General features: G+C 54.9%; 3 protein-coding genes across 6 annotated transcripts in view; 2 read left to right on the top strand and 1 right to left on the bottom strand.

The window, feature by feature from the left end:
• On the top strand, positions 348–4,626 carry AMH (anti-Mullerian hormone). The gene is made up of 5 exons (XM_021378862.1): positions 348–963; positions 1,475–1,653; positions 2,286–2,409; positions 2,529–2,712; positions 2,869–4,626. The coding sequence occupies exons 1-5, from the start codon at positions 417–419 to the stop codon at positions 3,773–3,775; spliced, it is 1,941 nt and encodes a 646-aa protein (XP_021234537.1). The 5' UTR covers positions 348–416; the 3' UTR covers positions 3,776–4,626.
• LOC110388999 (cilia- and flagella-associated protein 251-like) lies at positions 4,313–27,048 on the bottom strand. 4 transcript variants are annotated; one of them, XM_021378864.1, is made up of 9 exons: positions 26,819–27,048; positions 24,928–24,981; positions 22,099–22,370; positions 8,238–8,284; positions 7,029–7,176; positions 6,663–6,815; positions 6,509–6,574; positions 6,266–6,396; positions 4,313–6,038 (listed from the first exon to the last, which is right to left on the bottom strand). In XM_021378864.1, the coding sequence occupies exons 5-9, from the start codon at positions 7,108–7,110 to the stop codon at positions 5,310–5,312; spliced, it is 1,161 nt and encodes a 386-aa protein (XP_021234539.1). In that variant the 5' UTR covers positions 7,111–7,176; positions 8,238–8,284; positions 22,099–22,370; positions 24,928–24,981; positions 26,819–27,048; the 3' UTR covers positions 4,313–5,309. The 4 variants fall into 4 exon arrangements, with proteins under 4 accessions (XP_021234539.1, XP_021234542.1, XP_021234540.1 ...); XM_021378867.1 differs by lacking the exon at positions 26,819–27,048 and adding an exon at positions 26,698–26,764; XM_021378865.1 differs by lacking the exon at positions 26,819–27,048 and adding an exon at positions 26,641–26,735.
• The window catches only part of OAZ1 (ornithine decarboxylase antizyme 1), a 3,921-nt gene continuing 3,569 nt past the window's right edge, over positions 27,195–27,546 (top strand). The window contains 1 exon segment of the mRNA XM_021378872.1: positions 27,195–27,397. Within this exon segment, the coding sequence (XP_021234547.1) occupies positions 27,282–27,397 (116 nt within the window). The 5' untranslated portion in view covers positions 27,195–27,281.

Below are 27,546 nucleotides of genomic sequence, written 5' to 3'. Positions count from 1 at the left end.
CCCCGTTATCTTCACCCCCTCCCCCAGGTGTGCTCAGCCCTCTCCTCCTGGTGTCGCTGCTGCTGGGAATGGTGTGTGCCAATCCCTGTGAAACCTCCGGCCCCGACTTCCACCCTCCTCTCAAAACAACTCAAGGACGCGCATCCCTACGACTGAAGGCAAACAGCTTTACATTTTTTTTTTCCCCCCCCTTTCTTTAATTCAGTTTCCAATACTGGATGCAAACCCAAAAATAGAACAGAGAAGTTCCTCTGACCCACCCCTCCCTCCTTTGCAGCGGGACAGGGGCCGTGTTTTGCAGGGGAGGTGTGTTGTGCCTTGGCCACTCAAGGCCACCGCTTTTAAAAGGGAGATGCGCTCCTCCCGCACGGAGCGGTGCGTCGGGCGGCCGCTCCGGGTGCAGAGGAACAGGGAAGATGAAGGCGGCTCTCGGGGTGCTGCTGCCGTACCTGGTGCTGCTGCTCCACACCGCAGCTGTGCCGAGGAAAGGGACCCCCAGGGCAGAGGCTGTGCCGGGGCAGAGCCTCTTAGAGGAGCTGGGACTTGGAGCAAAGAGGGAAAACGCGAGCAGAGCGCAACCCAGATCAGCAGTGAGACCCAAGATGAGCGTGGCTTCTCGCCTCCTCCTCGAGCCCGGCCCAGCAGTGAGCTGCACGCAGGCTGATGGCTCCAGCCTGCAGCCCTGGCCCCTGGGGGGGCTGGAGGGCCCCGTGTGCCGCCTGAAGATGGATCGCAGCGAGGTCCCCCCGACCCACCTGGAGGTGGTGGGGGTCCTCACCCGCTACGAAAGCGGCTTCGTCAAGATGCTGCGCGCCGGCTGGGAGCACCGCGGCCCCGAGACCTTCGGGCTGTGCCCAGGTGGGGATGCGCAAACCGTGCTCCGACCGCTGCAGCACCTCCAGGAGCACCTGGCGGGGCCGGGCATGGGGCTGGAGCGCTTCCTCGTCCTGCGCCTGGAGGAAGGTAGGAGCCGGGGGGCCGTGGTGTCGGGAAGGCCAATGCTGTCCATGGCCTTGAGCTGGAGGTGTGGGTGAAGCGTTGGATTTGCAGGTTGGGTTCGCTTTAAGATGAAGAGGTGCAACAGAACCTCTCCTCGTGTATGCGTGTCAGAAGCTTTCCTAGCAGCGTGAGCCAGTGTGCAATGAGTGCTGGTGCCACATCAGTGGGTTCTGCGCTGCTCAGTTTGGTTCTGGAGCAGCAGCATTTCTCCCTTTCTGCCCCAGTCATTGAAGTTTGGGTCCATTCTGTCCAACTGGGAAAAAGAAGAGAACCAGCAATGGTCCTAGGAGGGTCCCCAGCAAAGGGACCGTGCTGCCCTCCATCACCTGAAGCACGCGTGGTTCGCTGCATCCTTCCACCCACTCCCGATGCTCTGAGTGCTGTGAGGAGCAGTGCCCGGCCCCAGAGCCCCTTCCTCACCCTTTGCACCACGTTCTGGCTGCGTGCCTCACCTTGCTCTGTGCTCTCTTTGCAGTGAAGTGGGAAGCGCAGGCCCGGCTCTGGTTCAGGCTGGCATTCCAGGCGGAGGTGGGGCGGGTGCTGGGAGAGCTGCGTGTTGCTCTGCTGCTCTTCTACCCCGGCAGCCCCATGGGGCGAGGGGCTGGGGGCCGCCAGGAGCTGCTGGTGAAGGGCACGGGGCTGGCCCAGGAGCAGGTGAGTGGCAATGGGGGGCAGGGGGAGAGGGGGGGCCTTGGCTCTGCTGGCCCAGCAGCTTCCCCATCCCATCCCCTTCCTTCCCCATCCCATCCAGCACTTATCCCATCCTATTCTGTTCCAGCATCTTCCCTATTTCCTTCCAGGGGTTATCCCATCCCACCCCACCCCATCCCCTTCCCCTTCCCCTCCCAGAGGTCCCTCTATCCTATCCTCTCCCTTCCTCTTCCCCACTCCATCCCAGTACCTTTCCCATGCCCTCCCATCATCTTTCCCCCTGGGGCCGGCCGGGCCGAGCAGTGCCTGAAGATGGTGCTGTTACCCCGTCCCCAAGCTGTTGCCAGGGACAAAGGGACCGCACCGGGGGGTGCTCAGCCCGTACGAGGGTTGCTCAGCCCAAAACTGGAGGTGCTCATCCCATTCCGGGGGTGCACAGCTGGCCCTATACCCTGCTCCCTCCCTTCCCAGTTCTCCCCAGCCTGACCAGTTCCTGGGCCTCCTTATTCCATACCTTGGACTGGATCAGTCCCTGGGTGCCCAGGAAGCAGGGACCAGATCATAGAGGGGTCTTGCTGAACCCGTGATGCCTCCTGTGGGCACTCAGGGGCGCCTGTGCCTTTTGCTCCCCGCAGAGCCTCTGCCTCACTGGGGACACCCAGTACCTGCTCCTCGGAGCCTCGGTGGCCGCTGTGACCCGCAGCAGCGAGGAGCTGAGCTTCCAGGCATCCCTGGCCATCAGGGACCGCGGGGATGGAGGTAGGGATGGGGACAGCCCTTGGGGACAGTGGTGCTGATGGCTGGGCACTGGGGATCTGGCGGTGGTGGGGGACCGGGGGGGCCCTGCAGCACTGTCCCCACTGTGCCCCCATTCCCAGCCGCCCCTCTGCCCCTCACGGAGACCCAGCAGCTCCTCTTCGGCTCGGATGAGAAGTGCTTCACCAGGATGACGCCGGTGCTGCTCCTGCTGGCCAGGTCACGGCCTGAGGACGATGCTGCAGCGCCTTCCTCCTATCTCTCTGCCAGCGGGGTGGTGGATGTGGCTCCCTACCCACAACTCAGGTCTGTGCATGGAAAACCACGGGGGGGAAAGGGGAAAAGGGCACTGCGGTCCCCTCTGTCCCATTCCTGGGACCCTGGCTGGGACACGTCAGGGTGGTTTGCGAGTGCTCTGTCCAAATCCTTTGCACCACTATGACCCCACTGTTCTCCCTGCAGCCCGCCCCATTCTGGCACCGCAGAGCTGCTGCCCCCCACCGCTCCCAGCCCGGCCAACACCACCTCCCCAACACCAGGGGACAGCGGGCAGTTCCTGAGCGTGCTGACCCTCTTCATCCGCCGGGTGCTGAGCCTCCGCAGCGAACCCCCCACCCAGCCCAGCTCCCAGCACTGGTTGGACTTCCAGATGATGGAGACGCTCCCGCACCAACTGCTCAACCTGTCAGAGACGGCCGCCCTGGAGCGCCTGGTGCGGTCGGAGGAGCCCTCGGTGCTGCTTTTCCCCCAGGAGGGCGGCGTGGGGCTGGAGCAGCATTTCGGGGACTGGCAGCCGGAGGGGACGGTGCTGCAGCTGCTGATGGGCAAACTGCAGGAGGTGATCCAGGAGCTGAGGGACATCCCGGAGTTCCAAGCCAACACGGGGCTCCTCCAGCACCTCCTCAGCTTCTGCTACCACCCGCCGGGGCCGGCTGTGGGAGAGCAGCCGCCGGGATCAGGGAAGCTGCATGCATTGCTGCTGCTGAAGGCGCTGCAGACGGTGCGGGCGCGCTGGCAGGAGAGGAGGAAAGTCCTGCGGCAAAACCGCAGCGCCCGGCACCAGGCTCACTGCCGGCTGCAGGAGCTGACCATCGACCTGCGCGACCGCAACTTCATCGTCATGCCCACCATCTACGCGGCCAACAACTGCGAGGGGCCCTGCAAGCTGCCCCTCTCCACCCGCGTGCCCGGCTACCACTCGCACACCGTGCTGCTGCTGGGCATGCAGGAGCGGGGCTCGCCGCTGCAGCGCGCTCCCTGCTGCGTCCCCGTCCGCTACTCGGACCAGCTCATCATCAGCGTGTCGGCCGAGGGGCTGGAGGTGCGCAAGTTCCCCAACATGGTGGCCGAGGAGTGCGGCTGTCGGTAGAGGTTCTCACCCTCAGCCCTCACACGCAGAGCTCCTGGCTGAGATGGGAGCCTCCCTCCGAGCGCCTTTTCCTCCCGGTTTGCCTCCTCGCGTTGCTCTGGTTCTGTTTTTTTTCTCTGTGGGGCCGTGCTGCCCCACATCCCCCTGCAGCGTCCCATGGCCATACCCATCCCCGAGCCCTCGGGGGCAAAACCACTCTGCCGTTCCACGGGGTCCCATCCCCACACTTGTCCATGGTAACAGCCACAGTGCTGGGCTTGCTGCTGGGTGCTGCCGTGCTGCTCCATGCCATCACCGCTCCCCAGAGCACAGCAGATCTCGTTACATGTCCTAACATTAATAGTGTTAATGACATCAGCACACAGAGCCCAGCTGCCCTGTGCCATCTCCCACTGAGCTCCATGAGACCCCATCACCGGGCTGAGCCCCTGCGGTAGGACAGGAGCACAGCCCCCACCCCCCCCACTCTGTGCTCTGCACTCCCTCTTCTTTTGACAGCACACAAAAGTATCCAGAAACATGATATATATATAGATATATATTTTAAGACATTCGATTTAATACCTTCTTAAAAATGAACATCAGTTTGTTTTAACCACCCTTGGTTTAGCAAATACTCAAACCCGCTGCGGTCGGGGTCTCCTGGAGTTGCTGCAGCACTGCACGATAGTGCTCGTGTGCTTTCTCCCTAAAAGCAGCTCTGTGGGGCAGGGCCCGGGCTGTGGTTCCGAAGCTTTGGGCCTCCTGCACTGGGGCCGTGTGTCCGTGATCGGAGGGCAGCTTGGCTTCCTTCACCCAGAACACACTTCTCTCTTTGATTTGTTTTCAATAAAACCATTCACTAAATTCAAGAGCTACCAGGGCTGCAGACCCCTCTGTTTGCTGGGAGCACATCCTTGCTCCTCTAGTGTCACAGTAATGGGGACAACAAGCTGCTGCTGCTGCAGCTGGGGATGGAGGGTGGCATGAAGCCCAAGGGGAGCAGAGCTCATTTCCATGCTCCCTAGGGGCTGCCTTCATTCTGGGGACCCCAAAGTCCCCACAGAGGCTCATGCTGGGCTGGGTGGCCGATGTCCCCATGGGCATGGCAGGACCCCAATGTCCCCATTGGCAAAACAGAACTCAGTGTCGCCATGGCACAGCAGGACCTCAATGTCCTTGTGAGAACAGCAGGACTCCGTGTCCACATGGGAACAGCAGGACTCAGTCTCTCATGGGCACAAATTAACCTCAGTGTCCCCACGGGCACAGCAAGACCCCAATGACCCCATCAGCACATCAGGACCCCAGTGTCCCCACTGGCACAGCAAGATTCCAATGTCCCCATCAGCAGAACAGGACCTCAGTGTCCCCATAGGCACAGCAGGTTCCGATGTCCCATGGGTACAGCAGGACCCCAGTGTCCCCACTTTGCTCGCAGCCACTCTCCGGGCATGGGGACGAAGGCTGAATGCAGGGTGGCAGCAGAGGGGTCCAGTGGACAGACGGCGGCTGTGTGTCCGTGGGGCCGGGCCCAGTCTGTTCCTCGTAGCCTTCAGTCGTGCCGCCGGCCCTCGCGTGCCCTGTCCCTGCCTGCTGGCTCCCCAGCCCTCCGGCCCCGCTGCTCGCCCCGCGGCAGCCCCCAGTTCCTCCGGCCGCTCTCCTGCCGCTCAGCTCTGCTCGCTCGGCCCTTGCTGCCATCCCTGCGGGGCTCATCCCGCTCCCTCCGGCTCTCCTTCCCCTCACGGCGTCTCTTCTTGTGTTGCTGCTGCTCCGGCTCCCTGTGCACCCGAGGGGCTCTGGGGGGCTTCTCCTCGGGGGTCCTGTCCTTGGGACGCGGCTCCCGACGGCGGCTCCTCTCAGCTGGGGCTGCACGGCTCTCCTTGGGCCTTTCCTCCCTCTTCTCTGGGCCACGGGGCCTCTCCCCCTTCTTCTCTTCCTTCTCCTCCTCCTCCTCCTCCTCCTCCTCTTCCTCTTCCTCCTCCTCTTTCTTCTCCTCCTTTTTCTCCTCCTTCTTCTCCTCCTTTTTCTCCTCCTTCTTCTCTTCCCTCTTCTCCTCCTTCTTCTCTTCCTTCTTCTCCTTTTTCTCCTCCTTCTCTGGACCTCGAGCTTTCTCCTCTTTCTTCTCCGGTCCCTGGGGTCTCTCCTGGCCCTTCCTCAGCTCCACTTTGGCCTCTGGCTCCTCAGGTTCCTCTGTGGGCTCTTCCTCCTCCTCTCTGGGCTCTTCCTCCACATGCCCTGGCTCCGAGCGACCAAACCACTTCTTGAAGATCCAGGGCTCGGCCTGGGGGACAGCGGTGTCACACACCTCATGTCCTCTGCATCCCTCCCATGGGGGACCATAGAATCATTCCGGTTGGAAAAGACCTCTCAGATCCCCAAGCCCAACCCCCCCACCACGCCCACTGACCATGTCCCCAAGTGCCACATCTCCATGGTTCTTGAACATCTCCAGGGACCACGATCTCCTCTGCATCAGAGGATGCTGTCCCCCCACCCTCAGCCCCATACCAGGTTGCTGTCCGCTTCGTCATCATCGTCACCATCATCATCATCGTCGTCATCCTCCGGCATGCTGCTCTCGGGTGGGACGGGCTGGGGAGCCACCGCTTCTGGGACCTCTTCCTTGGGGACGATGACCTCTGGGGATGGAGAGCGATGAGCTGCAACCCAAACCCAAACCCTAACCCTAATCCAATCCAAACCCTAAAGGCCCAGCAGCCCCTTGTGGAACCCACCCGGCTCTGAACCCACCGTGGATGGGAGCTGCTGGGGGCTCCTGCTTGCCACTGCTGACACCGTCCCTGGGGCATGGCGGTGCTGGAAGAGAGGAGGGGACAGAGAGCAAGAGGGTGGAGGTGACAATGTTGGGGCGCAGCCATCCCGGCAGCAGGGGAACAACGCTCACCTTGGAGAACCTGGAAGCTGACGCTGAGCAGGGCGACGACAGAGGCTACCAGGATGCACTTGTTGAGGGTGAGCCCTTCCCAGATGAGCGGCTCCTCCGCGGGGTCCAGGCTGTGGGGCTCCACCTTTGCCTTCACGGGGAGGCTCTTGGGGACTGGGAACCCAAAGGGACACAGCGTTACCACAGGTGGCCCCTGACACCCCCTGCGCAGCCCCATGGGGGTTGCACCAAGCACCGTGGGGCTCGTACTGCAGAAACAGGGGGTTCCATCCCCATCCCATAGCCAGATGGTGCCGCTGGGCTGGCTGGGGACGTGGGACAGTGGGGCAGTGTTGGGGCTGATGAGGATTCTCCATGCACTCCTACCTGTGGGCGCCGCGGCGCTGCCCTTCGCTCCCACCTTCTCTGCACGCTTCTTCTCCGCGCCGTGTGGCGCCGGCTCGGGCATGCTCAGCTCGAGGACGTCCGGCTGCTGCTCAGGGACACGGCACCGGGTCCCCACCTCCTTTAGGCCCTGCACAAAGAGGAGCAAACGTGGGTGCGAACGCATCGCTGCGCTGCATGGCTGGGCGGGGTGGGGGTCGGCTGCGTGCCCCCTCCCAGAGCCAGAGATACTGAATGCAGCTGGGGTCGGGCAGATGGATCCAGCCTCTCTTTGCAGTTTTGGGGTCTTGGTGGCTAGTAGGGACAGGCAGGCGCTTCGCCAGCTCCTCCAGCATCTATTCCTGGTGCCTGTGTCTGTATCGCCAAGCACATTGGGATTTGATTCTTTGCTAAGATGGGTTTCGCCACTAGCTGGCTCCGTGCTGCAGAGCTGCGCGTGAGCAATCCCAGCTCTCGTGGGATCCACCGGATGGGCCCCACCGTGGGGATGGTGCGCGGGGTCTGGGTTTGGTGCTGGCTTCTTGCTGCCCTGTGTCACGGCGCTGGATTGGTGCCATGAGCGAGAGCTGCCACCAGCACGGCTCAGTGACAGCAACAGCTGGGCCACGGGGGCTGCACCCCCCGGGGTGGATATGGGGCGAACCCCAAGAGACTCCCAAGCCCTGCGGGAGGGACCCCTCTGCCCCCTGACCTGGAAACCTCTCCTGGGTGTGCACCTGAGTGTGGCCAAACCACTGTCACCAGGGCAGGATGCAGACCCCAGCCCACCGCCAGCACCCATCCCCAAGGGTGATGCTCTCTGCATCAGGTGGATTGGTTTGCACTGTGCCATGTGAGCTGGGCACGGAGCAGCCTGTGGGCCATATACCCCAGCCTTACGCAGGCACAGAGTCCATGCTCCTCGTCCCCAGTTCAGGAGCTGTTCTCACCCCTTGGCTGGGTCAGCAAAGGGATTTTCCCAGTACCCCTCCCCAAGACCCTTCGTGAGCCCTGATCCCAGACAGAAGGGTTTCAACTCTTGTCCAAACCCACAAGGTTGCAAGGTGGAACCACACCTGCCGGGGTCCCAGTCCTGTCCTGCACCCAGTTTAACCACTGAACCCCCCAGCCTCCATCACAGCTGGTGCAAGAAGGAACTGAGACACCACCTCCCTGCCCCAGTGATGGACACAAAGGCATCAGCACACTTACATGCGAACTATGGCTCTCCCCACCGCTGCTCCCCGGCACATCAGCACCTGGAGGAGACAAGCAGAGCGTGGCACTCAGCAGGATGCTCACCTTCCTGGGCAAGATGAGGGGGACGGTGAGCTCTGTGCCACTGCACACACAGGGACAAGCAGCCCAGGGTGCAAAGCACCACCTCGAAGGCACCACACTAAGGCTGTGGGCTCTGTGGGCTCAGCACCCGCTCTGCTGGGATCTGCACACCCCATCCAGCACCGGGAGGAGGAATTTCTGCCCTATCTGAGCCAAATTTAGTTTATTTTTCCCCAGTGGTACAATGAATGCTGAGAAAAAAAAAAAACACCACTTCCCAGCCTGGAATCTAAAACATGACACTGGGAGAAATACAAATAACGACAAGCAAACCTTGTGGCTAAGGAACAATGGCACGAAAGATCTCAGCTTCCAACGTGAAATCAAAACAAGACCTGGGGTTCTATTTTAGCTACCCCAGTCAAGGCAAGCTGGCCTGTGCTCCCCTGAGAAGCAGAGCATCTGTTGCACAGAATTGGATTTTGGGGGTCCCTCCCTATGCTTTTGAAGACTTCTCCATGGTGAGGAGATGGGAGCGAGGAGGTGGCCAGCGTGGTCCTTAGGGTTCATAATGGATCATCTCCAATGCCCCAAGCATGCAGCCACTCCCCAGGAGAGCATGGCAAAGACGGCCACGTGGCAGGGACAGCCATGTGGTATAGGGACGGCCACATGGCAAGGATGGCCACATGGTAGGCATGGCCACCAGTGCCAGGGCTGCCACCAGAGAGCCCAGCTCCAGTCTTCATCTTGCACTGAATCCTCTATGGGGATAAGGCGACCTCGTGCATGAATGCAGACACGTGCTCTGCACGCCAAATCTTTTCAGAGCACAAAGTTACAACCATAAATGAAACCCGGCCCCATTTTGCTGTTGCTGGGACTTCTCCTGAGCAAGCCCAAGTTGTGAGAGCCCGAGGTTGCTAACTCATGTCAAAGAAACGGCCAAAAATAGCCCCTTGCCCGCCCTGCTGTCCCTGTGCACTCTCACATGGCCACGTCAGGATGGGTCCCTTTGCCCTCCTTGTGCCCATGGCCAGCACGGCACCACATCCCCCTGGCCATGCGTTGGGCTGCTGCCCCCCACCCCTCATTCAATAAAAAAGGAGAAAATCAACACAAAGCTGTACCTCGGGCTGAGCGCGGCCGCCTCGCCTCCAGCCTGCGGTCCGGTACAGCGCGGGGTAATGTACAGCAACAGCTGCTCCCGCGCTGAGCAAAATAGCACCCAATCACCGGGGGCTGCAGCGCCCAGAGCTGCCCCCCCCAGAAAAGGCAGCGTGGCACGGGGCTGACCCCAAACCTGGGGCTGTGGCTCCGCTCCCTGAGAGCATCCTGGTGGTGGGGATGCAAGGGGATGGGGTATCCCCTTTTTGGGCAGCTGGGAAGGAAAAGCAGCTCTGCTGGTGGGGACAGCCCCAGGTAGGAGCACCTTCCCCCCCCCCCCCCCCAAGTGTGTCCCCATTGAGATGGGACCACGTGGCACGTGTTGGTGTCCTGCCTTGGGGACACCTCTTTGGATGCCACCCTGGAAGGCTGCAGGGATGGGAGCCCGAAGCCATGGCACGCCGTTTTGCAGCACTGACATTTGCCTTCAGCACAGGTTTGATATTTCATCCATTGCAGGATCCGAAGGAGGGACAAACCAGGAACCGTCACCTCCGGAGCCGCAGACAGCAGGAGCCGATCCCAAACACAGCTCCGGGGCTCTGCAGCCAGATTCAAGCTGTCTGTTTCCTATTACCAGCATTAAAAACAACTTACAGAGCATTTTTTCCCCCTAACATCACTTCAGCTTGACGCAGCTCCGTTGCTCTGACGCCGCGATGATGGATGCCATGGGCTGGCCCCTGCCCAAGCTTGGAGGGCTCACGGGGTTTTACGCACATTGGGACAGGGAGGAAACCTGCACGGTGCCCAGCATGAAGGCTCACCCTCCTCATCCTCCGCCTGGGGAGCTCCTGTATACCCCAAGCAGGATCACAGCATCCTCCTCCCACATGCCGGGAGCACTCTTGGCCACCGGGCGTCAGCCCACGGTCCTGCTTTAGGACCACGGAGCGGATGGGAGCAGCCGTCTGCTTTCCAGGGCAGGGATTTCCCGGCTCTGGCAGAGGCAGGGCTGAGCACGCAGTGAACCCGACTGCGGTATAAATAACCTTCTGCCGAAGCCGAGCCCAGATGGAGGAGAGCTGTGCCGTAAACAAAGCCCTCCCCAACGCGCCAGGGCTGTGGGCGCGTGCCAAGGGTATATTTCTGTTTTATTCCCACTCCAGTAGGGTCAGGCACTTAGCTGGCGAGGCACGCTTGCTTTATAGGGGCATAGTGAAAGCATATTCAGCAGGCTGAATAAAAAATCCCTTCTGCTCCCAGCTGTGTTTCATGTGGGGCTTGTGGGTCCGTCAGCTTGCTTGCGTCTCCTGATGTCAAGCTCACCCTCCCAGGATGCATGCAGAGCCCAAGCAAAACTTCTTCCCCCTCGTCCCAGTGTGGGACCATGGGACAGGGCCCCCCCTGCGCCTTCAGGACCTTCTCAGCATGTTTCCCGCTGCAGGAAGGGACCAGGAGGGGTTTCGTCCCCACGTGTTCGGCTCTAACTCAGGCAGACGGAGGAAGGAGATACCCAGAGGCAAAACCTTTCCTAATCCCTTGACTTCCCCACCAAATCCCAGCTTTTCCCTTGGCCTGAGGCTCAGAAAAGGGGTTTTGGTTGGCACCCTAGAGCCAGGTCCCAGGGGTGCCGCAGCATCCCCATGCTTCTATGGCAACGCTCGCTCATCTTCCCAGCGGGACGTAATCTCCTTTCTCCCCATCTTTAATAACTTGTGCTTAAAGGACAGCTCCCAAGACAAAGAGTTGGCCCCCGGTTATCTTCAGACTTGGGTTGAAGGAAAGTTGATGTTGTCTGCTAAATCTGTGCTCAGAACTGAAGGACCCCGTGGTCCGTGAGTGCAGCCAGCGTCGTCCCCGCACGGTCCCCTCACACAGCCACGGGGTGATGCAAACAAATCGGCACCGTCGTTAATAGGGAGCGCTTGGGAAGTTACAGGAAGCGACGTTTTCTGTCTGCCAGCTGTGCCTCCCCCGTCAAATCACACATCTCTCATCACCGATGATTTGAGATGAATCAAGGCGAGCAATCTCCTTGTCTCGGTGCCATTAATTGGAAGCCCGCAGCGTTTTGGAAGCGGGATGTTCCTGTGGCTTCGTGCCACCAGGTGTTACCGTGGGATTGAGTAATGCTTCCCGACATGGAGGGATGTGCTGAGAAATGGAGCATCCTTAGCATGAGCCGATGCCCATGGCTGGTTCCAAACAGGCCCCTCTGCTCCCGGTGACCCGATATGATCCAGAGCAGCTCTGCACTGTCTGATCACACCCTAATCCACGTGTGACCTAAATACCCCGACTTACGAATCCCAGAGGTTTTCACTCCCTTTTCCTGGCAGAAGGAGCAGCATTCAGGTCAGCGGGAATAGGAGGTGCCGGATCCCATTAAATGCCACTTTTAGTCTCAGTTGCTTTTGATAATTGTCCCATTATACGCTTTCTCACAGCTCGGTGCTGCTTAGGGCTAATCGTTATTCTCTTTGAAGACTTACGGCCGTCAGTAGCTCTGGGTAGAACATGAGCAAGCAACTGTGTTGGGACATGACATCCCAAATGAACCGTCCTTGGAGGTGCTGCCTGGGGACAGGGACAGGTCCCACCGGACACCTCGTCCCTTGCCACGGAACCAGGAACAGCACCAGGCAGTGATGGTGGGGCTGGGAGCTCATTGCAAGAGCAACCAGCTGCTCCCCATTTCTCCTTTATTAGATAAGAAATTCCAAGTTAAAAGACAGCAGAATTCAGGAACCATGTGCAAATCTCAAACACCAGGCTGTGCTCCCCTGCCTGCTCACTGCAGTTTTCTTTGTTTCTCTGTGATAGTGGAAGAAGACTGGAAAGGCTCGATTTCCACTTTCTTTGGCATCAGAAAGGACCGTGATCGTAGAACCATGGATGGTTTGGGTTGGAAGGGACCTTAAAGATCATGGAACCATGGAATGGTTGTGTTGGAAAGGGCCTTAAAGATCATGGAACCGCAGGCTCCATCCCTCATGGCTGCCTGAAGGGACCAGAATGAGCACCTCCAGCTGAGGTTGAAGGGCTTTTATGCTGTTTTCTCCCCAGTATAGACAGTGACACTTCTAGCAGGGTTTGCAGTGACCACAGACCCTTCTCCTTTCACCCCAGAGGAGCCAATCAACCTCAGCACCCCATGTGCAGCTAGCGAGGGCTTAGGCTGGGCTCCATCTCAGGAAGAAAACCCACAGCACAGCAGCCAGGAGCGGGCTTTTGGCCAGGGCAGGGCCTTGAGGTTCCCCACAGCAGGAGATGGATGCACAGAGCCCATCTCAACCACAGGGTCCCTGGGAGCAGCTGCTGTGTTTGAAGCGTGGCTGCCCTCGAGTGGTGCCTCAGGAACACAAAGGGAGCCCTGCAGGGATGCACGTCCACACCACAGCTCCAGGATTCCATCTCTTCTGTCCCTCCTCCCGGCCCCATCGTGCGCTGGGAAAGCAGAGCCAGCTGAGGCTTCTTGCTGTGTTTTTTTTTGTCCTGTTCTAGGGAAACACAAACAACAGCCTGAAGGAATTTCCTCCTCCAGCCCCGAGTCAGGCCCCAAATCGGCCACTCGAAATCGCGAGGGTTTTATTTCCATAGGAAGCAGTGCAGCAGCACCGGGCGCAGCGGTCCCCATCTCCGAGCCCCGTGCTGGGTGTCCATCATGAGGAGGCGATGGGCAGTACTGGGGGTAGGAGAGCAGTTGGACTGGATGGTCTCAGAGGTCTTTTCCAACCTTAATGATTCTGTGATTCTAATGATGGCTTATTCTTGAGATCTGGGGATTTTAAGAGCAAGAGAGAGACAAGCACAAGGCAGGACCCTTTAATCACCTGTGTTCCTGCAGAGAGTGGGGTGAGCACCTCCCCATGCCCATCCTCAGCCCCGTGTAAAGCCTGATGAACCCCACACCACCCTGAATCTGGGTGACAATGACTCCCAGCATCTTGCTGGTCCCTTCTGCCTCCGCACCTGCACAGTGCTTGATGGCTGGATGCTGCAGGACTGCTGAGATCGGAGCAGCAGCTCTCACTAATGCGTGCAGCAGCCATCCCCAAATGCTCCCAAACTGCTCCATTGCCACCACGGGACTGTTTTCCATTTACCAGGACAAGAAGCAGAAGATGTGGTGGCCAAGTAAGGAATAAGCAAGAGAAGGAAGGAGTCCAACCAAGCAGCCCATGCCAGGACTACACCGCTCGGTGTGTTTTGTGCTCAGAGGTGGATGATCTCATCGGGGAGGAATCAAAGGCAGCACAGCATCGTGCAGGTGGATGAGCAGCGCAGCCAGGCTGGGAATTAAGGACAAGATGGGGCAGGTTGTGGTGTGGGGCAGAGCCCAGCTCCGGCTGCAGGGCAGTGCGCTGCCGTGTGGGAATTTCTTTCCGTGTCACGAGGGGAGGAGAAAGGGTGAATAACTGCACCATGGCGGGTCCAAGAAGTGAATATTTTCCCAAGAATAAAGGTTAAAATCCCAGGTGCTGCATGGAATGGCATCCTATGAATAGGACTAACAAGGCAGAGCGGTGAGAAGAACAGAGCAGAGGTTCCTTGTCCCTATCCCCACCACCTCTATGTGTCTCTCCCTGTTCCCCAGCACTGGGACCAGCACAGTCCTGCTGTGTCCCGGCCCTGGGGCTCTGCTGCCCTGCCCACCTGCACTCCTTCCTGCACCCAAGCATCTTGCTGACATCTCTCCTACCATCCAGTGCTGCTGCTCCTGGTCAGTCCATTCTACGGTTATCAGAAAGAAGATGGGGTGACAGCATAATCATCCACGCTTTGTTTCTTTACAATAAAAGCACGGCTTCCCTAGTAGCCCATGTGCAACAGGAGGTGGTCAATGAGCTTGTGCTGTGCAGGGAGCTCAGAGGCACTGTGGGTACAGCTGTGCAAATGTCAGCGCAGGGCTTAGGGCAGCAAAAAGGCGTCCTAGGGGATTGCTGCAAATGGTGCAGAGATATTGATAGAAAAAAGCAGTGCGTGCTGGCAGAAATCCCCCCGTGCACCTACATCTTGAAACAGCAATGGTCAACTCATGCCAGAAAAAGACATAGAAATGCAAAGAAAGGGCTGGGGGGGTGCACGGGGCAAGGAGCAGGGCCCAAGCCTGCACATCAAAACAGATTTCCCATAAACTACTCCACGGAGGCTTTTCATGATGCATGTGGTGTGATTCATGAGGAACCTGTAATGTTTAATTAGAGGGGAGAGACTGATCCTGCTGTGAAACACTTCCAGATCCCATGCCAAGCTCCTCACTGACTTAATTTACAGGATGCAAACAGGACAGAAAATGGCATAACGGGAGATGTGGCGTAGCTTTGTCCATCGTGGGATTCAACAGCTGTGCCAAGGGAGGGTGATTTACAGATAAAATGAGACGAGACTGACAGCAAACCCAATGGGGAGACCCAGCCTGTGTCCTGCTCCCTGCCCTCTGCCTCCTGGCATGAAGGTCACCCCTTTATCCACCCGTGAGATCCCTCCTTGGCTTCGATTACGTGTGTCCCAACCCTAGATGTCAAATTTATGGCTGGTGACAAGGCCATAAATCCTGATTCATCTCCAGTGACGGCGATAGTGTTACTCTGGTACCCCCAGCACCCCGCTGGGGGACGCAGGGGACGTCCCCCCAGGGGGTCTCACTGTGTCCATGCCCCATTCTGTGCCCTTTTTCACTTTGCAGTGTTTTTCATAAGGAAAAAATGCCGTGGCACTTCTCGCCTTCCTGCAACTAACTGATCCCATGACCTCAGTTTCATGATTCTTGATTTCAGAGTGCAATAATTTCCAAGAGCAAGAAGGGAGAGGCTGCTGGGCCTGTGGGGAAGGCTCTAGCTAAGGCTGCAGGCAGCAAGTGCTTGCCAAAAGACTGACCAGGGGGCTGCACATCTCCAGCCCTGGGCTCCCTACGCCATATGGGTCAGCTTGGCAGGGAATGGGGAGCTAACAGCGCTGAGACTTGCTGCTGGAGGCACCTTCCCCGGTCCCTAAATAGAGCAGCTCTCCTTTTACAGGGAAAAGAAGGATGCGAGGAATTCAGAGCCAAGAAGGGAGAGGAGGTCACTGCCCAGCTACGTGGGTTCGGCTGCTTTAAATATCGCTCCCTGCTGTCCTGTCCAGGGCTGGGAAGTGCACAGAAGGCAGCAACAGCTTCCCCTGAGGTCTCAGGGGAAAAAGGTGAAGAAATAGAGAGGGACAGCAGGAAAGGCTCCTTGGCTGTACCGGGAGATGCCTCCAGGTTCCCTCTTTCCCTCTGCCCCTCTATGGGTTTTGCAACAGATCTGAGTTTAGGTCCTAGGGAGGAAAAGAAATGGGGTGGTTCACATTGAATCCAGAAGCACCCTGCAGGCACCCTGACACCCCAAACCCAAACACCTGTCTGCATCCCAGCCCACCTACCCCACGACACAAAGGTCACCCCAGCTCCCTCTGTGCACAAGGAGCTTCCAAAGCAGAAGAAAGCCAATTGCAAAGGCAAAAATATATGCAAAAAAAAAAAAGCCCAACCAAAGACTCTTGGGTGCAAAAAGGGCTGTGGGTGCCAGGAACACCTCTGTCAGGAGAACACTTGCAGATAAGCACCAGCTGACACCCAGCCATCCTCCCACCTCTGTCCTGGCTGAGCAGAGAAAAGCTTGCAGCAACAGAGCTCTGTGCACACTTATCATAGAAACATCATAGGGCCACGGCGTGGTTCGGCTTAGGAGGGACCTTGGAGGTACCCAGTTCCAACCCAGTACCATGGGCAGAGACATCTCCCACTAAACCAGGCTGCTCCAAGCCCCACCCAGCCTGCCCTCGAGCAGTCAGCTTGCAGTGATTTTGCTCTATGCATGCTTGCAATGATGCTACTCCATGCATGCTTGCAGTGATGCTGCTCTGTGCATGTTTGCAGTGATAGTGTCCTGTGAGTACCCTGGAGGAGTGCTGCTCTTTGCACAATTGAAAGGATATTGCTCTGTGAAGACTCAGAGCGATGCTGCTCCGTGCACGCTTGCAGCAGCGCTGCTCTGTGCATGCTCACAGCGATGCTGCTCAGCGCACGCCTGCAGCTTCCTCCAAAGGCAACAGCAGCCAATGGGCGGCTCGGTGCGGGGCAGAAATGCTTTCTGCTTAGAGACAGAACAGCAAAGAGACAACTCGTGCCAGATGGGACTGGGGCTGCATTGCTGGGGTGTGGGGGCTCCTTGCATCCTCTTCCTCCCCCCGTGACATTTAAGTGGTTGCTCCCCAAACACTTTCTGCTTACTGTGTGTTTTCCCAGTGACACAAAGCCCAGAGCCTTTCGGAATAAATCATTTAGAGGCAAGAAAATAAAAAAGGAACAGCTCTGACCCCACACGTACACACACTCCCCTCCTCCTCCAAGCGTGGTTTGGATCTGCTCAAGCAAAAGGAAGAGTGAGCAGGGGTAATTTTCCATGGATGCAGGGAACAATGGAGCCCCGCACGGTTTTTGCTGTTCAGAGGTTTCCCTCCAGCACTTTCTGCTCCTCCACAGCAGCAGACAAAGGCGACGTGCATGCACAGACCGGCCCGGCCTCGCTGCACCCTGCGGTGCGAGGTGCGGGGTGACGGCGAGGAGACGTTCCCTCAGCACGGCACGTAGGGGATGTCTGAGTCAGTGCTGGGCAGGAGGGGAGTAGGGTTGGGGCAGCTCCGGTGCGCCAAAGTGATGCGTTGGTTTGGGGTTGGGGCCCCCCAGCTGGATGCTGGGGATGCTTATAAGGGAGAGCCGTGGTATTCGATGCTGGAGCATGAGGCTGGGGAGCAGAGGTGCTCCACAATGATCCTTCTCTTCTCCATTCCTACTCAGTTCTTATGGGGAGAGGCTGAGGGAATGGAGTGGGTCTGGAGAAGAGGAGGCTCAGGGGAGACCTCGTTGCTCCCTACAGCTCCTGAAAGGAGGTTGTGGTGAGGCATGGTCAGCCTCTGCTCCAGGTAACAGCGATAGGATGAGAGGGGATGGCCTCAAGTTGCACCAGGGGAGGGTCAGGTTGGGTATAAGGAAAAACTTCTTCTCCAAAGAGTGGAGATGCATTGGCACAGGCTGCCCAGGGAGTGGTGGGCTGACCGTCCCTGGAGGCGTTCAGAACCACGGAGATGTGGCACTGAGGGACATGGTCAATGGGCATGGTGTTGGGGTTGGGCTTGGGGATCAGAGAGTTCTTTTTCAACCTTCATGACACTACGATCCCTGACTCCCTTCTGTCCCCACTGCTTTCAGACCCAGGAACGCACTCCTGGCATTGTCCCCATCCTGAAAGCGAAGCCCCCATGCAAGGAGGGAGGAGACCTCCTTCAAGCCCTCCGATGTCCTCTGCCCAGTGCCAAGCCTACACAGAGCACACAGCCGTGGCCGACAGCTCGGCCCAAATAAGAGCACAGCCCTTTGGCATCCACCTCCGTGCCCTGCAGAACAGCAGGAGCAGAGCTGGGGCTGGCAGGCTCCCTGCCCTTACACATCAAGGCACAGCATTGTTTCTGAGCCCCTCTTGATGCTTTGCTCCTGCTCTGCCCCAAGCAATGCTCCCTGCACCCATCATGCCTGGAAAGCTGCCCACAGCGAGCATGGGGGCTGCAGGGTCCACGCAGCCCTGAGCACGAAGCAAGATGAAAAGCAACCAGTTTTCACTAAAAAATATTTTCTAAGTTCCTCATCAAAGATGGGCACATGAGAACTAGGCAGGCTCAGGCCCAGACTGGTGGGAGACCTCCGAGCCACATTTTTGTGGTGCAGAATGGGGCTTTGCCAACCTCCTTCCACCCCAATGCTGCAGAGCCAGTGGCTCAGACGTGAGCTGGTTTGCAGCCCTCTGCCAGAGCACGGAAGAAGGCTTTCAGCTGAACATCAAAGCTGAGACCCAAAGAAACCACAGCAACCAGTGCTGAGGTTGCAGCAGCTCTTTCATACAACACAACACCAAAACCCCATTATCATGCTTGTAACCTCCCAGGTGCACAAGCCAGGCTTTTGGCTCCTTGCTCTGTGTGCATGTGTGTGCTTTTTCACCTCCTGTCGCAACAGGCAGCAAACAAACAGCCGGGTTTTGCCTAAGAAAGAGATGATGGCACTTAACGTGGTCACGGGTTGATGCATGCAGCAAAGGTGTAGGGTGGTTGGGATGCTTCCCCGATAATCAGTAAAACAAGGCAAAAGGAAGCACTTCCAGAAGGTGAGCAGGACCCCAGGACTACGTGGGGATGGCAGCTCTGGGTTTGGCTTTGAAGGTGCCTACACCTCTGCCCTGCACCACGGGGAAGCCTCAGTGCTCCATGTCCCCACAAAGCCACGCCGAGGGCTCTCAACATCTTTCCAGATGAAAAAATCCAAGCGGGGACACAAGCTGCCTTCCCTTGGATGGTGTGTGCCCTGAGATTGTTAACTTTGCAAAATATCATGAGGAGCAGGGAGCTTGGAGAGCAACAGCAGCAGCTTATTTGGGAAGAAAATTAGGAACAGCTTGTTTTTCCTAATCTTACAGCTTCCTCCAGGCAAATGGGCCACAGCTGTTATACCTGGGGGTCATGGAAAAAAGGTCTCAGCGCTGCTACGAGAAGCATTTGGGCTGTGGAGAAAGAGTCTCTGTGTGTCCTCCAGTGGGTCTGAACCAAGTGAACAAGCTCAATGTGCCACTTGGAGCTGATGGTTTTGGTGTAGATTCCTTTGTAGTTACATTTCAAAGAGTTTAATGGGTGGTGATGCAAACACCCACTCGTTGCATCCCTCTGGTGCTGCTGGACAAAGCCTGAGCTGCAGCACAGGCAGAGGCAATGTCAATCTGCATCACCAGGAGAGCACTGAAATGAAAAAAACACCATTTTGAGTAAATCAATATTTTGTGGCTGTCTCTGCAACATTTCATGGGAAAAAGCATCCTGTTACCGCAGGGAAGAGTATTTCTGAGCCCGTTTCAAATCCTAAAACCGCAGTACATCCACCCAACAATACCAAGCAGCGAGACATCAGGAAGCCATTGAAAGAAAAGCTGAGTGCAATATAAAAGAGAACTAAACACAGCCATCACTGCCAAGGAGTAATCTCCTCGGAATATTTTTAAAGGCAACAAGGAGGATTATCAATGAGGTTTGAGGCAGATAAGGACAGACAATTTAGGCTCAAGAAAACATTTTGCTTATTCCAAAGGTACTCTGAGGTCAATAGACTGTTGAAATTGAGTTGAAAAAACCAAAGCAAGAGGAAAAAAAAATAAAAAAAATTAGCCTTAAATAGTGCATTTTCTGTAGGATTTGAGGGTGGGGAGCTTTGCCTCTGCACTGTCCTTCCTCCCTGCCTCAGTTTCCCCACCCAGTGACACAAGGCAGCAGCTGCAGCTGGGAACACCACAGGGAATAAGAAACTGCACACTAAGAAACCCAGTGCTGTGTGACAGCAGGACCAGAGGGCAGGGCACACTGCAAGCTGCATGCAGTGTATTAGGACACTCCCTGCAACCAGCCCCAAATTAGCCAGAGGAGCTGACTCGAGAGAGCACTGAGACAGACAGAAGCCACAGCTTCAGTAGCTAAAACACCCCAAGAGCAAATTTTGGAAATACCCCTTGCACAGATGGTTTATTTTCTGTAACCACAGCTGCTCCCTTTCCTTGCATGCACTTCTGAGCAGTTGGTTTTCTAAATGGTAAAAGTCACAGTAAGCAGGAAATCAAATAAATTGGGTGACCAGTCCAATTAGAACGGTCATGTCAAGGTTTCCTGCCTTCCTTATGGCACCTCTTTATCTCCCAGCACCCCAGTCTTATGGGAGCTATAGCACACATGGAGCACTGCATGGAAGTGCACTTTGGTGGATGGAAGGACCGTGTCCCGGAGCTCTCGTTAACAAGCAGGAGGCAGTGCAAGTTAATGTGTACCTAATGTGCAGCTCCATCAGTGGAAACCTGTAGGAAAACTGGAAAGTTCTGTTGGCATAATAGAGCTGCCATCATTTTCAGACTTCCAAACCCCAAGTGTGAGGACACCGTGGGGCTCGATGACACAGCTGTAGGGCTCCACCTGCATTGGTAAGGGTTCAGCAGCCTGAAATTCCAGAGCATCTTTCATTTTTTACCAACTGTCCCCAACCCAACCTGCTAAGCATCCCCAGTCTGAGCTGCTGAGCATCCCGCTGAGCTGCCCAGCGGCTGGCTGCAGCTCTGGGGGAATCACTGACCAACTCTGTACACACAGCCCTGAGTCAATATTGGTTCAGCCACAGGAGCTCACGGATAGAAAGCACGAGGCCACGTGAAGCTCAAACAAACAGGCTGCCAGGAGCACTGCCTGTCCCCTTCCGTGTCATCAATGTCACCGAGGGGCTGTGCTGGGTGCCGGCACTGCTCTGAGCAGCTTTTGGGGCTATAACCGAAATAAAGCCACACGCAGCAGACATCTACAGCTGGAAGACAGCCCACGTTGCCAGCTCTGCTGCTCTGAGGCCGTTCTCAGGCTGTTCCCAGCTGCAGCAAAGGGGCAAAGTGATTCCCATAGCAGCAAAAGGACGAGCGTGGCACATAACTCATTGCAGGCGAAACAACCTTCCCTGCCCTCAAGGCTTGTTCATTTTATTTATGGGAAAATATGCTCGTTAATGCTCTTATCAAAGGAACGATCTAATCGGGGGGGAAAAGTCTCCTTTGAATATTTCCATTTTAATGAGCTGTTGGGCGAAATGTTTAGGCAGGCAGAACTGACTCTGAACTCGTTTCTGACGGAGCAGATTCTGCACAGGTCTTAACGCTCATCCTGCTGTTTGTTTTGATAACATTTCCAAACCAAATTACCAGTTACCAAAGCCGAGCTGCATGCACCATGAGCTTCCCGGTCCCTAAGGCTGATCCAAGCACAACAAGAGGCCGATGGAAAATAAGCAATCCTGCCCAGCTCTTGCAACACGAAGGATGTGAGAGCAGCCCTTCCTGGAAAGAAACACCAGAACCGCTCTGCGAGAGAAAAGGGAAGTTAAGCAAAAATTACACAAATAAATCCAGTGTGCAAAGCTCCAGCAAGCAAAGGGGTCAGAGGAGAAAGAAAGTGCTCACAGCAGAATGCCACCCCAAAACGCAGGCTGCATGCGGTCAGATGGGGCTTGCTGTCTCAGGATTCCCCTCTGTGGATCTGCAATTTGGAAGAACTTGAACTTTATCACCTCTTGTTAATGAAGGGATGGAGAGGGCAAACCCTACGAGCTACATTTGGAAATGTAAACGAAGGAAACGAAACAGAAAACGGATTGTGGAAGGGAGGGTGTTGCAATGTCTTGCACTTTATTGTTGTGCAACTACCTCTAAATTCCTCATGACCATTTGCTCATAATTGGCAGCAGCACCCGGAGAAAAAAAAACAATCCTAAAATCAAGCAATTATTCTGAAATTACAGAGCCACAACGACAAACTGCTTGAGCAGCTTCTTTCCCTGCGATGGTAAGGTGCTGTCCATGACAGCCACTGAGTCCCTGGCTGCTGCTCACTGCCACAAGTCCCACTCTCTCTGCAAGCTGCTCCCCTCTGCATTATTTTTATAATAATACGTATTGTTTTTATAAAGAAACTGAACCGCCGTGCTTCTAAGTCTGATCCTGCTGACTTAGAGAAGACAGCTCATCACTACCAACGTTATATTAGTTTACACCCCTAAAACAAATAATGAGATTTGAAAGCATTTTAAGCACCTTACCTCATCTGCATTCAATCTATAATCCTCTTCATAGCGTTTGTTATGAAGAGCTCCTGAGTTTCTTTGGTAGGAAGTACAGACATTTGTCGGCCTGATGTACTGTTTTCTTCTTGCTTAATATCTTTCAGAGATCTTGGAAAATAAATTCCTCCCTGTGCTGGCGAATGCTGAAGAATCCCAGCCTCACTTCGTAGTGGCACGCAGAATTTCTTCTAGCACAAGTGGGTCTGCAGAAAAGCTGACCTTCAAATCACATCATTCTCGCAGGGAAGCTGATGAAAATGATAGAAAAAGTGCTCTAATTACATGGCCCACAAAGATCAGAATAGATTCTAACACACCAAAGAGCATAGTTAGTGAGGGAGTATTTAGAACTAGGTAACTGGGAGTTACCTGTAGGCAATGAATCAGAACTAAGGAGGAGACGGACAGATTTAGTGGCCCCACTTTAGAAGACTTAGGTCTTACAAAGTTTAGAAATAACACCATTAGTATTGAGATAAACTTGTGCTCATAACCTTATGAACTTGTGCTGTACTCTGTCTCCACACAGAGCAGACCAAGACGAATGTTTAAATTATCCTGGGACAAAAAGAGGCTGAATTTATAGGGTGGAGAAGTCATCACACACACTGATTTCTGTGAAAACACATCACGATGGACATCTCTGCATCACATTTTGTTCTGTTTTGGTGCTTGGCTGCATCTCTAGATAACTCTTAAAGCTGTAAGAGCAATGCATGTATTGCTGGAACGGAAAGAATGAGGGCAGCCAGAACAACTGGATTTTATACTCTGGGATACTAGAGTTACTAAAATATATATATATTTTTTTTTACTGCTTTTGGGGAGATACTAAATATGTAATGCTATGTATGAACTGCATACGCTTTAAAAGAGAGCTCGTGTTTTTCTTTCTGTTGCACTTCCCTAGTCAGCAAATCAGAGGCGGATCAATTCCCACAGCACTGCTCAATGTCAGAAACACCTCCTGCTCCCACATCCAAGAGGAGCTATGACAGCGTGATGCAGATGAGCAGAAAATGTATGGGGTTTTCTGCTACGTGCCCATTACCAATCTTTTCCACTCGCCTCCACTGGAGCTTTGTTGCTACTCTAGCACACGCATGTGGGTGCAGTATGCTCCTCTCACCATCAGAAAACAACACAGAATGATTAATGGTTGAGTCCTAAGGGTGTTTTGGGTTCTGTTTCTGTGCACTAGTTTTGTGTCATCTCCTCACAAACTCATGCAAACCTGAAGACAGACAATGAAAAGGAAAGATATTTGGGAACTGGACTCATCCATTTCTTGCTTGAACATCTGTTTCTATCAGCTGCCAACTTTGACCTTGACTTCACTTCTTCCTGTGCTGCCACAAACTCTGCTTCCAGTTCTTTCAGAAAGTAGAAGTGAAGAATCATTAACAGGGAATGCTGACTATTATTTGAGATCTCTCTTGTAAAAGAGACTGAAAAACATGCTTGAATGAGGTAAAAAAAAAAAGGCAAATAAATTGCTAAAAAATAAATCTCTTGTTTTCCTCAGCCTGAAACTACCCAAATTCAGACTCCTCATCTGGAGTTCAGTGGCATCACTCCTCTTGTACTTTCTCTTTTAACAGGTCTGGTTATTTAGTAACTCAGATTGTACAAAGTATTTTCCCAGGTGACTTTACAGCCTAATTGCTATGACCTGTTTGTGCAAGACACAGAACTGGGACTCACTGTGTGCTCTCCTCCAATGAGTTCAGCAAGCAGTTCAGAACTGCTGCAAACCAACTGCCCCAGGCTGCCTGCTGTACCTCCAGCCCTGGGACTGTTCTGCTCCTTTGAAATGTGTCCTGGAGATGTGGTTTTTAGAGCCAGCGGAATAAGGAGGCACTTGCACAGGACTTGGGATGAACCCATCTGGCCTCTGGGTTGAAAGCTGCCATGCCCCAGCAGTCGTGGACACCTGCACGTCAGCTGGCTGGGTTCACTGCCCAGTTATTAGATAACCTAGGGATGAGAGGAGCTTGGCCAGAGATGCCAAATGGGAATGTGGCTGGAGCAGTTAATTCTGCCTGCTCTGCTACAGGAGGGTAATCATGGCAAACCAGCGGTAAAAAACAGCTGGGGATGGCAACATCTCAAAGTGCCTCAGCTGCTAATCCTGAAATTCTGAGTCAGAGCCTTCTCTGTGAGGATGTATGAATCATTGTCACTGCTAAACTGGAAGAGTCAGGCTATCTCAGCAAAACTGCAGCTGGAACTAATCTCATACAATATTTAAAAAGAAAACAGGTTGATTGAGCTTTTTGTACACCAGCGTTATCCAGGTCACTCAGCTGTAAAACGGAATGAGGGCCCATTGAGATGACAGGTATCCAGCAAGCAAAGCTGTTTCTAGTGCCACAATAAAGCAGGGAGCAGCTGCGAAGATGATGCCCTCTGACATTGTGCCATTATCAGGAATTACAGTTGGATTAGTACATAAATAATAAATGCCATTATAAGAAATAATGAAACCTAAAACAAAATGCTAAGGCAGTCTAATAGATCCACGCCTCCATTCAGGAAAGCCTTGCTAAAACAACACACAAAACATGAATTGCCAAATCTTCTCTGATGTGCTTCATTTGGTCCCAATTTTCCTGAGTTGCAGCTATCCTATTGTTTCAAGATGGTCTCTGGGTAATACACTGAATGGCAATCAGCTTCCCGTCCATAAATCAATGTGTAGAGAGCACGATGAAAGCACTCATACTGCAGTTATTCTGTGTTCTGGGGACTAAGTGCAGCTACCTGCAGCAGGAAAAGCCTTTTTCTCTTGTACCTCTTACTTACCATGACTCCGAGGGCAGTCACTGGCTGCTGACCAGGCCAGGCTTGTCATCTAAGCTGCAGGAAAACAGAATGGTTTCTTTTGGCAATACACTTTGTTCCATCACAGTCAATCAAAGCAGTTTCTGAGCACAGAAGGAGGGTGGGGATTTAGGTTCTTGTTCAAAGTGGAACCAATCAATGGTATACTCATGTGCTCAGAGCTTTTGGATGGGAATATTTTAAAGCAAATAAATATAAGAGACGCAGTAAAAAAATATGGAAATACTTAAATGCAGCTACTGTACCTGAAGGGAATAAAGCAGGCTTGTCATTACCTGAGCGGAATGAAGAATATCTCAAATACCTGAAAGGTGATTGCAGTGAGAGCGGGGTTGGTCTCTTCTCAGTGGTGACAGGCGACAGGACAAGGGGAAATGGCCTCAAGTTGTGCGAGGGGAGGTTTAGGTTGGATATCAGGAAAAACTTCTGTACAGAAAGGGTTGTGAAGCACTGGAACAGGCTCCCCAAAGAGGTGGTTGAGTCACCATCCCTGAAGGTGTTTAAAATCTGTTTGGATGTGGTGCTCGGGGACATGGTTTAGCAGTGGGTTGTTGGAGTTCGGGTAGTATGGTTAGGTTGTGGTGGGACTCGATGATCTTGAAGGTCTTTTCCAACCTGAAACCTCACAATTCTGTGAGTCTATGATTCTATGACTCTAAGAAAGGAACACAGACATCTAAACTTCTGCAGAAAGCCATATTTTTGTAAAACATTACAATGCGTCTTTAGTGGTTTATCTTTGGTTCAGCCAGCACCTTATCCTATTTCATTTACAAGGCATACCTCATCACAAACTCAATTCAGCATCACGTAAACTTGTACTTCTTTCCATACAGGACAGCAGTACCCTTCACTTGGGACGTGCTGTGACTTGTGTGATCTGGTGTCACCCTATGTGCAATGGTCTAAAACATTCAGAAATGGCTGAGACAAGGATATCTGGGCTGCAGTATTGTCACACACTTATTTTTCGTAAATTGTGCAATCATGAAGGTTGGAAGAGACCTCGCAGATCCTCACGTTCAGCTCCAACCCACCCCTCTGTGCCCACCCACTGTGTCCCCAAGTGCCACATCTCCCCGTTCCCTGAACACCTCCAGGGTTGATGACCCCACCACCCCCTGGGCAGCCTGTTCCTGCCCACATATGGGCATGGGAAGGGTTAATGGGGGAATATGGGAGGATCTGGGGGAAAAATGGAGGGATTTCGGTTGAAATTAAGGGGATATGGGGGAATTTGAAGGGGATATAGGGAGATGAGAGGGAAATTGGTGAGGGAGATGGGTATATCAGGGGTTAATAGGGGTTGGAGGGGATTTGGGTATGTAAAGAGTTAGGGGCAGAATTTTGGGGGGGATCTGAGCATAGGGAGGGTTGAGGGGGGGTTAGGGTGACCCCAAAATTGTGACGGAGGCATGGGAAGTGTTAAGGGGGGGGATTTGGGTATATAAATTGTTAATGTTGGAATCTGGGGGTTTATGTGAGAACCTGTGTATGGGAAGGAGAAATCTGGGGGTATTTGAAGGAATCTAAGGGGGGATGGGGGAAGATTTGGGGCCGTGTTTGTGACTGCTCTGAGAAAAATTGTTTCCTAATACCCTAGCACTGACCACATGCAGACATAGAAAAAAAAATACAAAAAATAATAATTAAAAAAAAAAGGAGGGAGCGAACCATTTCAGCCACCCTTTCGCAACTCCTCGCCCTACTCTGAGGTGAGCAGTTATTTACTTATGGAACCAGAGCTCCTCTCAGCCCCCCGCCCTCACAGCGCCGAGGGGCGCTCGCGACCGCCGCGCCCGCTCTTTCCCCTCGCGCATGCGCTAAGCCCCGCCCTCCCGCCGCAGTTTACCTCAGCGAGGCGCGGTTGGGGACACAGGATTCGAACCTGCGGAATTGAGGGAAGCGAGGGCTCGCGGCACCGTGCAGAAGGCTTCCAGCCGAGCCCCGCCCACTCTCGGCGGGCGCAGCCAATCGGAGCCTGCTGCGCCCCTCCTCCCCGTCTCGTCGATTTTCTGAACGCATCACGCTGCTCACCAATAGGGAAAGAGCTTCTTGTTCCGCCTCTGCGCTCGTTTCAGCCAATGGGAAGCAGGGCTTGATTATTGACAGTTGAGCCGTCCCCTGCGAGGGAGTTCTCTGCCGTCTGGGGGCGTGGCCAACGCAACGGGGCGTTACCATGGTTGGGGGGGCGTGGCCTTCCCGAGGGTATATAAGGACCCACTGCGGCCGCGGTGCCATTTTGTGTAGCAGTGCCTGGAGAGCGGCCGGCGGGAGGCGGCGGAGGGTTTCGGGGTTCGGACCAGAGCGGCCGGATGGTGAAATCCTCCCTGCAGCGGATACTCAACAGTCACTGCTTCGCTAGAGAGAAAGAGGGGAATAAAAGCACCATCATGCCCGCCGTGCTGAGCCTCAGTGCCGGACAGAGCAGGTGAGGGGCTGGGGCCTCCGTCAGCCTGAGCACCGCCGCCCCCTCCCCTTCCCTCAGGGCCCGCCTTGGTGCCGCTCCCCGAGTCCTCCGAGCCCGGTGCCCTCTTCCCCCCCGACCCGGGGCCGGGGGGAGGGGTGCTCCGTGGCGGG

This window comes from Numida meleagris, chromosome 27 (assembly GCF_002078875.1).
Source record: "Numida meleagris isolate 19003 breed g44 Domestic line chromosome 27, NumMel1.0, whole genome shotgun sequence".
NCBI classification, from domain to species: domain Eukaryota; kingdom Metazoa; phylum Chordata; class Aves; order Galliformes; family Numididae; genus Numida; species Numida meleagris.
The sequence above is the reverse complement of the archived record's forward strand: the minus strand, read 5'-3'. Positions and strand labels throughout refer to the sequence as shown.